Source organism: Lucilia cuprina, chromosome 6 (assembly GCF_022045245.1).
Source record: "Lucilia cuprina isolate Lc7/37 chromosome 6, ASM2204524v1, whole genome shotgun sequence".
Taxonomy (NCBI): Eukaryota; Metazoa; Arthropoda; class Insecta; order Diptera; family Calliphoridae; genus Lucilia; species Lucilia cuprina.
The window spans coordinates 7,068,061-7,078,867 of NC_060954.1; the positions used below are offsets into that span (position 1 = coordinate 7,068,061).

Genomic DNA, 10,807 nt, shown 5'->3' on the forward strand with positions numbered 1-10,807 from the left:
GTTCTGGCAGATTTTTCGCAACTTCCAGGTCAAAAGTTTTATGTTGCTGATGCTCGAGGGAATGTTGAAGAAAAGTTTAGGACCCAAAAGCAGACAAAATTTCCCAGATAGTTCTTGGTATGGCAAGCAATATGCAGTTGCGGCAAAAGAAGCCAATCATTTGTTACAACGGGCTCTATAAATACCGAAATTTACATCACTATGGTAAACAAGCCCTTGAGTGGTACAAGAACAATAATGTGGTATTTGTACCAAGAGAGGCAAATCCTCCAAACTGCCCGGAGCTAAGGCCAGTGGAGAGATATTGGGCTCTTGTTAAAAGAGAATTGAAGAGTACAAAAAAGGTGTCCAAAAGTGTGGTAGATTTTAAACGGAGATGGACTACATGTTCGAGCATAGTGACAGAAAGCACGATAAAAACGTTAATGGAAGGGTTTCCGAAAAGGGTTCAAAATTTCATCACTAGTGATTAAAACTATAAAAATATTTTTTTTTTTTTGTAAATTGTAATAATAATTTGAATCAAATAAAAAAAAAATAAAGCTGTAAGTTTAGTGGTTTCTTTTTTATAAACATATATGTATGTTAAGAATTTTTCGATCTCACTCCTTAAGTAATTGACTAGGTGTAGTTGAACCAAATCAGAAGATTCTCTCATATACATGTGTTTAGCTGACAGCAATCCAAAATATCATTGTTGAATGTGAGGGTTTACCTTTCTGAGGTGTAGTTAAAGCCAATTCTTTCTTAAACTTAAAAAATAATAATAATTTTTGTTTAAAAATAATGACATGAGCAAATCTAGAATTTTAATTGCAATTGGTTTCTATGATAAAAATAAACATTTTACGACATTAAACCAATACAAGTTCTACATGAAGCGAATCTTCATATCAGCAAGAATTTGAGCTGGATTAAGGTTACATAAAGATCTTTAAATTATAATAGAATTAAACTTTGTTATGATCTATGAAAGAAGAAGAGTTCTAATGCATAAGGAGCTGAAAATATGAATACAAAGAGTTCTAAAATGAGATCTAGTTAGTAAGTAAGGTAGTTAGTATAGCTGGAAAGTCAGTTAGTTAGTTAGGTAATGAGTTAGCTACTTAGTTCGTAAATTACTTACTTAGTCAGTTAGTTACATATTTAGGCAGTTAATTAGTTAGTTAGTTAGTTAATTATTTAGTTAGTTAATTAGTTAGTTAGTTAGTTAATTAGTTAGTTAGTCAATTAGTTAGTTAATTAGTTAGTCAGATTGTTAGGTTATTAGTTAGCTTGCTAGTGTGTTAGTTATTTAAACAGTTAGTTTGTTACTTAGTCACATTGTTAGTTAGTTAGTTAGTTGGTTAGTTACTAAGTCATATAGTTACTTAATTATATACTTAGTCCATTAATTACTTTGTCAGTTAACTACTAAGTCAGACATTTAGTTACTAAGTCAGTTAGTTTATTTTACTTACTTTATTTATTTACTTACTTAATCAGTTAGTTATGTACTTAGTTAATTGCTTACTTTGTTAGTTAATTGCCAGTTTGTTAGCTAGTTAGTAACTTAGTTAGACAGTTAGTAAGTTAGTTAGTTACTGAGACAGTTAGTTAGTTTATTAGTTAGCTATTTAGTTAGTTGGTTAGTAAGTTACTTAGAAAGTTAGTTGGTTAGTTAGTTAGCTAGTTAGTTAGTTAGGTATTTACTTAGGTAGTTAGTTAGTTAGTTAGTTTATTAGTTAGTAAGTTAGTTAGTTATTAGTTAGATAGTTAGTTAGTTATTTAGTTAGTTCGTTAGGTATTTACTTAGTTATTTAGTTACTTAGTCAGTTAGTTACTTAGTTGATTAGTTAGTTAGTTGATTAGTTAGTAAGTTCGTTAGGTAATAAGTTAGTTAGTTAGTTACTTAGTCAGTTAGTTAGTTAGTTAGTTAGTTAGTTGATTAGCTAGTTAGTTAGTTGATTAGTTAGTTAGTTAGTTAGTTAGTTAGTTAGTTAGTTAGTTAGTTAGTTAGTTAGTTAGTTAGTTAGTTAGTTCGTTAGTTAGTTACTTAGTCAGTTAGTTAGTTAGTTAGTTGATTAGCTAGCTAGTTAGTTAGTTAGTTAGTTAGTTAGTTGATTAGTTAGTTAGTTAGTTAGTTAGATAGATACTTAGATAGTTAGTTAGTGAGTTACTTAATTATTCGAATAGTTAGTTGGTTAGATAACTAATTAGTTAGTTAGTTAGTTCGTCAGGTATTTACTTAGTTATTTAGTTACTTAGTCAGTTAGTTAGTTAGTTGATTATTTAGTTAGTTGATTAGCTAGTTAGTTTGTTGATTAGTTAGTTAGTTAGTTAGTTCGTTAGGTAATTACTTAGTTACTTAGTCAGTTAGTTAGTTAGTTAGTTGATTAGCTAGCTAGTTAGTTAGTTGATTAGTTAGTTTGTTAGTAAGTTAGTTAGTTAGTTAGTTAGTTAGTTAGTTAGTTAGTTAGTTAGTTAGTTAGTTAGTTAGTTAGTTAGTTAGTTAGTTAGTTAGTAAGTAAGTTAGTTAGTTAGTTAGTTAGTTAGTTAGTAAGTCAGTTAGTTAGATACTTAGATAGTTAGTTAGTGAGTTACTTAATTATTCGAATAGTTAGTTGGTAGTTAACTAATTAGTAAGTTATTTAGTAAGTTAGTTAGTTTGTTAGTAAGTTAGTTAGTTAGTTAGTTAGTTAGTTAGTTAGTTAGTTAGTTAGTAAGTCAGTTAGATATTTAGATAGTTAGTTAGTGAGTTACTTAATTATTCGAATAGTTAGATGGTTAGTTAACTAATTAGTAAGTAAGTCAGCTAGTTAGTAAGTTTGTTAGTAAGTTAGTTAGTTAGTTAGTTAGTTAGTTAGTTAGTTAGTTAGTTAGTTAGTCAGTTAGTTAGTTAGTTAGTTAGTTAGTTAGTTAGTTAGTTAGTCAGTTAGTTAGTTAGTTAGTTAGTTTAGTTATTAGCTTAGTTAGTTAGTTATTAGCTTAGTAAGTTAGTTACTAGTAAGTTACTTTTACCTAAAATATTGCAACAAAAATAAATTCAAGAACTTTTTTATAAATTTATTATTTATTGAAAAATTTCAAACCTTTTAAGATTAACAATGTAATGTTCGATAGATTTATTGATATATTTCCAATAACACCGATTGTATAAGATACAATAAATTTAAATATACTGCATTTAACATAGCCATACAAGTACTATTGTTAATTAAAAATAAGCCACAAACGCTTAATTTTATTTTACGATATTGAATCTCTAACAACAATGACTCCAACTGAAAAAAATATTATAATATTTTCAATAACATTTAAGACATGTACCTACATGTACCATACTCACACTTAAAGTCAAATCATCTCTGTGCAATATATCTGTAGTGCCCAAAGAGTCATACATATTCATTTGGTAAACCAACTGACCCATTTCGTTAAAGCTATTTACCAATAACTCACAAATATTATATAAAAAAATTATATTACATATTCTTATTATTAAGATATATAATGAATATAATAAATGTGTGTTGTCCAGAACTCTTAAATGAAGCAAAACAAAAAATATTGTGGACACCAAACTGAAAAAGTAGTTAAATAGTAAAAACAACAATAGCAACTGATAAATACTAAATAGTTCCTCAGTCAAACTTCTTAATTCATCTGCATCTCTTGCTATTAAGATTATGCGCAGATTTAACATTTGACGCAATTTATGGTAAAGTGTATGATTAATTACTTGTCCACTCCTTTGCAAACGATGCATTGATTGTATATCCTTTTTAAGATTTTTTAAACGTTGTATTAACATTTGTACACACATATGGATTAGTAACAGACCCATATAGATATTTATATCAACCAATATAGTGACAAGATTTATAAAGCCAAAAAATAAAATACCAGCCTTTAAATATGTATGATTGATTTGCAAACAATTAATTAAACGCATGCTTTTAAATAATCGCAAAAAATAAATAACTGTTTTAGATAACGATAAACAAAGTTTTCCTAGTAAAATATAAAGGTTATGCTTTACTATATCAGGATTTTCCTGAAGACCCTTATCGGATAAATAATATTTGATTAAATTTTTTAATTTATTACAAATTTTATAAATACGTTGTCTTTTGTGCCAACTTTCTGCTATAATACAGATAAAGAGAAGGTAAATCGATACTAAAAACGATACATCAAACACTATGAGGGCTTCTTGACGATCACAATATAAACAAAACTTAAAATAATTGTAGGCTGCAAATTGAAGATAAATTAGGCTTAATATATTAAACGAGGCACAATATATCATAGTTGGCCAGTGGTTCAAATTGTATGTATTTGTAAGAGAATTATAATGTATATTAAAAATACCCATCGCATTATTCAGATAGTAATATGCGCTCAAAATTTCGGACATCTTTATAATAGAATGATATAAATTTAATTTTTTTACAATTTATTGCGTTTTTCAATGTTTAACTTTGTGTTACTTTGCTTAAACTGTTGTAATATTTCTATTATAATAATTTTCATACAATACTATAACTTAGGTTCATGCTCAATTAAAGCGAATAAGTGCCTATAAACCAATATCGTAAATCCTTAAAATTATTTATTAATTTTTAATTTTTTTGTTCGTAGTACTAAAACTAGGAGTTTCTTGTTGAACTAAACTAGCACTGAACTAGAACTGAACTAGAACTGATCTAGAACTGAACTAAAACTGAACTAAAACTGAACTAGAACTGAACTAGAACTGAACTAGAACTGAACTAGAACTGAACTAGAACTGAACTAGAACTGAACTAGAACTGAACTAGAACTGAACTAGAACTGAACTAGAACTGAACTAGAACTGAACTAGAACTGAACTAGAACTGAACTAGAACTGAACTAGAACTGAACTAGACCTGAACTAGAACTAAACTAGAACTGAACTAGAATTGAACTAGAACTGAACTAGAATTGAACTAGAACTGAACTAGAACTAGAACTGAACTAGAACTAGAACTGAACTAGAACTGAACTAGACCTGAACTGGTCGTTTCATTATATTTACGACTATATTCATTATAGCTATGAATGTTTTCCGTGTAGTTTATGGTCAGATCGTATCTTACTCTAGGCTTTGTAATGAAATTTGTTTTTTATACTTTATGTGGCCAATGAAATTAACGATCAAATAATCAATAAATTTGATAATAAACCTTAACTATACTGCAATTAATGCGTCTAATACAGTTTGCAATTTAATTAACTTTTTAAATAACTTTAAAATATTATGGGAATAAAATTGAACCTATTCACAGGCATATTGTTTTAAACATTTTTTAATTAATAATAAATTTAGTTTAATATTGAAAATAAATAAGAATATTCATTGTTATGATTTCTGAAATTCATTAGAATATAATCTATTAGATTCAACGAAAGCAACTGTTTTGTAATCGACTAGAACGGGATCAATTGCCTTGAAATCAACTTAAATAGTGCCGAATATAATTGATCGCTTCCTAGCTTTGTTGCAGTCTTGCTTGGATGTTTGGTTGGTTGGTTGCTTCCTTGCTTTGTTGCTGTCCTACTTGGATGTTTGGTTGGTTTCTAGTTTGTTTGGTTGTTCGGTTATTAAACTACTTTTAAATCTATTAAAGTCAATTGTTCATCGTTAAATTTCCCCAACTTTGATAGCAACTAATCAAATTTTCTTGCAACATTTTACAATTTAAGTAATTACCAGCATTTCAATGAAGAAATTCTAGCATTATTATTTAATTGTTTCATTATTTCTCTTCTTTGCATTGAGCAAATGCTTTCGTAAATAAAATACGCGAACAAAAGTAAATGTAACTAATATTTCCACCTAAATGATAGTTTTTGTTTTTCTACTTTAAGTTTTCCTACTTAAACATTAACTTTGACATGCCAGAACATTGAACATCTTACTTCAAGTGTAACATATTTTTGTGGCTGTTAAGTTTTACCAAATGCTTTGCCTCTTGCTTTCCCCTAATACCTACACACACACATATGCTGAATCCTATTAGAGTTTCAGAGGTTTTTCCCCCCTGCTTCCCTTGTGTGTGGTGTGAGTTACACAATCTATTTTTAGTTATTTGTATGTGGAAATTGGTACCCTGCAGTTCGGGAAAAACTCTTTGAATAACTTAACAATAAGTTTGGTTCTATCAAAGAAAATGATACACTCAAGAACTCTTAGCTTATTGTAGTTATTGTACATTTTAACTTTAATTTTCTTTTCCTTTCATTTCAGTTTTGCGCCACTTAAATATTTTAATGAAAATTCTAGTAAAGATTTATGTGACGTTTTAATTTAACCTGTCACTTGGGTTAAAATGCCGCGTCGTCTGTTATTTGTATTTTGGGTGGAAAATATAAACTAGTATTGGTAAAGTGAAATAGTAAAGTAGATAAATGGTATGTATGTATATGAAAATAATAGTGTATTTCATATACAATATATACTTGAAAATGTGTTTGTAATATGTCATTTTATATTAAAGTTATATACACTTAAAACATTCAACATCCACAGCTAGAAATGAACAATATTATCAGCTACATCATGTAGTAAACATGTCGTATAGCATCTTTAGCTGTATAGTAAAACTTTCTGTGAACATTTATAAAATAAACAAAAAGGAAAAACTGAAATACACAAATTAATGTTGAACAGCAAGAGAAAATTTCACAGCAAATATTATTACGATTACTAGTAAGTGATGAGTAAAAACTTCCTGTTATATTTAACTCATACTATAGCTAAACTATAACAGACTTACACACACACACAGAGAGAGCTATTTTCACATACATAAAGCAATAAACACATACATACATTAAGCAATACTGACAATGAAAATCAGGAGTAGTGACAGTAATTATATAGGATCGAACGAAAAAACTGTTAAAGTTAGCAAAAGCTCTCATCATCAAATTAAGTTCATAGTAATTTTTGAAAAACCCTGTCTTTTTCATCTGTACATCATAAAACACATGATTGTTGTTGGTAGTTTGTATTCTATTATTTTTGTTTTTTTGTAAGTTCTTGTTATTTTATGAAAGAAATTGTTAAGATCCAGGAAATATAAAAATAAATTTATTCGAAATGACACAAGTTCTGTGAGAAACTTTAAAAACAAAAAGAAAAATAACGTTTGGAAATGACTGTGTTATGAGCTACATTAAAATATTATCATATGGTAATGAATCACAAACTGAATGTTCTAGTTTTAATTCTGTTCTAGTTCTATTCTAGTTCTGTTCTAGTTCTGTTCTTGTTCTGTTCTAGTTCTGTTCTAGTTCTGTTCTAGTTCTGTTCTAGTTCTGTTCTAGTTCTGTTCTAGTTCTGTTCTAGTTCTGTTCTAGTTCTGTTCTAGTTCTGTTCTAGTTCTGTTCTAGTTCTGTTCTAGTTCTGTTCTAGTTCTGTTCTAGTTCTGTTCTAGTTCTGTTCTAGTTCTGTTCTAGTTCTGTTCTAGTTCTGTTCTAGTTCTGTTCTAGTTCTGTTCTAGTTCTGTTCTAGTTCTGTTCTAGTTCTGTTCTAGTTCTGTTCTAGTTCAGTTGTAGTTCTGTTCTAGTTCTGTTCTAATTCTGTTCTAGTTCTGTTCTAGTTCTGTTCTAGTTCTGTTCTAGTTCTGTTCTAGTTCCGTTCTAGTTCCGTTCTAGTTCTGTTCTAGTTCTCTTTTAGTTCTGTTCTAGTTCTGTTCTAGATCTGTTCTAGTTGTGTTCTGGTTTTGTTTTAGTTCAGTTCTAGTTGAGTTCTAGTTTAGTTCTAGTTGAGTTCTAGTTTAGTTCTAGTTCAGTTCTAGTTCAGTTCTAGTTCAGTTCTAGTTCAGTTCTGGTTCAGTTCTAGTTCAGTTCTAGTTCAGTTCTAGTTCAGTTCTAGTTCAGTTCTAGTTCAGTTCTAGTTCAGTTCTAGTTCAGTTCTAGTTCAGTTCTAGTTCAGTTCTAGTTCAGTTCTAGTTCAGTTCTAGTTCAGTTCTAGTTCAGTTCTAGTTCAGTTCTAGTTCAGTTCAGTTCCAGTTCAAGTTCAATTCTAGTTTAGTTCTAGTTCAGTTCTAGTTTAGTTCTAGTTAGGATCTAGTTCAGTTCTATTTCAGTTTTAGCTCAGTGCCAGTTCAAAGATATCAAGATTTCTTTTTCCTGTGTAAGTACATTTTTCAATAATCACACTGAACGTATGAGTATTATTTAATTCTAATTAAATTAAATATTACGTATACGTATATTTTGCCATACAACTTACCTGGGAAAATATAAACGCACTATTTCACCAGTTCTGCCTTTGATATGATAACTGCATGAAGTATTGGGTGGATACCAATGGGCTATACTCAAAAATATACCCTCACTCGCACTGCTGTCCTTAAGTGAATCGGAACTAAGCAACCAATCACAAATGCCATGTTTAATGCCAGCTGTTTCCACATGTCCTGGCCAATTGCCAACATTAAAATGAAAGCCGGTATTTAATAAAGGTCCGGCCGGTGATGTAACAAATTCAACATACATATATTGTGAGGTACCTGTAAAAACATATTTGCATATAAATATGGAAATGAGTTGCCTGATATAAATAAAGTTGTAAAATATAGAGAATAAAAATAAATTCTATATGGTATTACAAATAAATTGTAATATTGTATTATAAAATTATTTTCTATGAAAAGTTTGTTTTAATATTAGTTTATTGTAATACAACTGAAGCCTCCTCCTATTGCACTTTCGCCTTTTTGTAGAGTAAAATGTATTGTTATGCTGAACATATAAACATTTAATAAATATTAATTACATTAGCATTCAATATCCTTTATATGACATATTGGGATTTTATAAACTCTAAAATAGGAAGGATATAAAGAAACCCAGCAAACATTTTCAAAATGTAAAGTAATAATATAGAAAAGTTGAAAAGAAAATGTTTACATAAGCCATTCGAGTTAAGTATGAGCTTACGAGCTTCTTTGTGTAGATGGTTGAATTGTTTTTTTTTTCTTGTAAATATGTTTGCTGGTACATTTTAATTTAATCTACCAACTGCATTTACACTTACAACTCTTCCACTTAAACAACTGCACACTTACAAAAAAAAATTTACACACATGCATGTCAACGTTGTGTATGTATTTACAAAATTAACATTTTATGTTATTGGATCCATTTAGGTCATTCCATTGGACATTTGTATGCGGGTGTGACAACATTTATATAAAATTTATATGCACATCTCTCTTTTCCGTTTAATGTCAATTTATTTGTGCAGTTTTTTTGTTGGTATAACATTTTATTTCAGAAAGCATATTATTTATTATGCAATTTGTAGAGAAAGATTTTTACCAGAAAAAAAATATTTGAAATAAATGAAAGATAAATAGTTTTCATGGGGAAAAAACAAGCAACAGTGTAAACACTTTCAGTATATTCAAATTTATATTTACAGCTTTTTGTGAAGTCCGACAGTAGATCGAATGGAACAAGAAATCGTAGTTCTTGTTAACGTCCATAACAGTTCAAGAGTAACTGCTGTTAAAAAACACATTTTTTTCTTAAAAAAACTCCAAGTCAACTTTAATCACTTGACTTTATACGATTGTTTTTTTTTCAGTTTTTTGCTATAATATTACAAAACAATTTCCCAACTTACCTATTATACTAAAGGGAAACTTTCCTAGGCCACAGAATTTACCAATTAGCGGTGAATGTTCATCGCGGCCATCATAGACTGCCAGCCAGTCATAAGGACAGTGTTCATTACCTGAACCAATGGGTCGTATAGGGCAGGTCATAACGTTTTCACATCTGTAAAAAAAAAATTTCTCATTATAAATATTGAATGGTTTCTAAAAATATTGATTTTTTTTAAGGACAAAAACTTTTGGTTTCCGGTTCAAGTTATAACAATGTTTCTTTTATATTTACTTCATTATCAGAAAATTTACACGCATAAAATTTAATTTAATTATAAATATTTTTTAAACAAGTAATAAATTAGTATTTTTGTATTCCTTGCATTTTTTAATGTCCTCATTATAAAAAATATATTTCCCCCTCCACCATCATCTTAAACATTACAAATTTAGAATTTGAACTCATTATCATCCATGAATTATACTGAAAAAAATAGGACACAATGAAAGAAAAAAATACTTGCAATTGATTAAATTGTAATGTGCTGGCGATTTCGATAATAATTATTATACTTTAACCTTCAACTACCAAACTGACAGCAGAATTCGCATCATCGTTATCATTATTACAACCAATACGTATACATTAAAGGACTAAACCATCACCTTTATCAAGAGAAACTCCATCATTTATGCAATAACCACCACCAGCAGCAACATCAGTATCATCATTACAATGATTTTCATTTTATATTAATATTGTACACTTAGAGAAAACATATTGAGTATTTGAGTACTACAAAATAGACTCAAATACAATCTGTACAAAATTTAGACTAGAATGCAAACAAAATAGATTATGCAAAGACTAGACTATAGAGTACTGACCAAACCATAGACTAGTATACAGGCTAGACTAAAGACCAGATCATAGACTAGGCTATGGACTGGGCAAGACTATAGACTGGACTATATAGACTATATACTAGAGTATATACTACAATATTACCTATACTACAGACTAGACTATAGACTAGAGTATAGACTATACTATAGACTATACTATAGACTATACTATAGACTAGACTATAGACTAGACTATAGACTAGACTATAGACTAGACTATAGACTAGACTACAGACTAGACTATAGACTAGACTACAGACTAGACTATAGACTAG

General features: G+C 29.0%; 1 protein-coding gene across 2 annotated transcripts; it reads right to left on the reverse strand.

Annotated features, from left to right (window-relative positions):
• Positions 1–3,271: 3,271 nt before the first annotated feature.
• Positions 3,272–9,797, reverse strand: LOC111680024 (tolloid-like protein 1). 2 transcript variants are annotated; one of them, XM_046954373.1, is made up of 3 exons: positions 9,644–9,797; positions 8,246–8,525; positions 3,272–3,422 (listed from the first exon to the last, which is right to left on the reverse strand). In XM_046954373.1, exons 1-3 carry the CDS (start codon positions 9,783–9,785, stop codon positions 3,287–3,289), a joined length of 558 nt encoding a protein of 185 aa, XP_046810329.1. In that variant the 5' UTR covers positions 9,786–9,797; the 3' UTR covers positions 3,272–3,286. The 2 variants fall into 2 exon arrangements, with proteins under 2 accessions (XP_046810329.1, XP_046810331.1); XM_046954375.1 differs by having other exon boundaries at positions 3,412–3,436.
• Positions 9,798–10,807: the final 1,010 nt, after the last annotated feature.

Bases quoted from the DNA above. Each gene is read 5' to 3' on its own strand.
- LOC111680024 (XM_046954373.1), bottom strand. From the start codon at position 9,785: ATGACCTGCCCTATACGACCCATTGGTTCAGGTAATGAACACTGTCCT. The intron at 8,526-9,643 runs GTAAGTTGGGAA...ATGTTTTTACAG, and splicing joins GTTTCCCTTTAGTATAATAG to GTACCTCACAATATATGTAT. The intron at 3,423-8,245 runs GTAAGTTGTATG...ATTGGTAAATAG, and splicing joins GTGCGTTTATATTTTCCCAG to CTTTAACGAAATGGGTCAGT.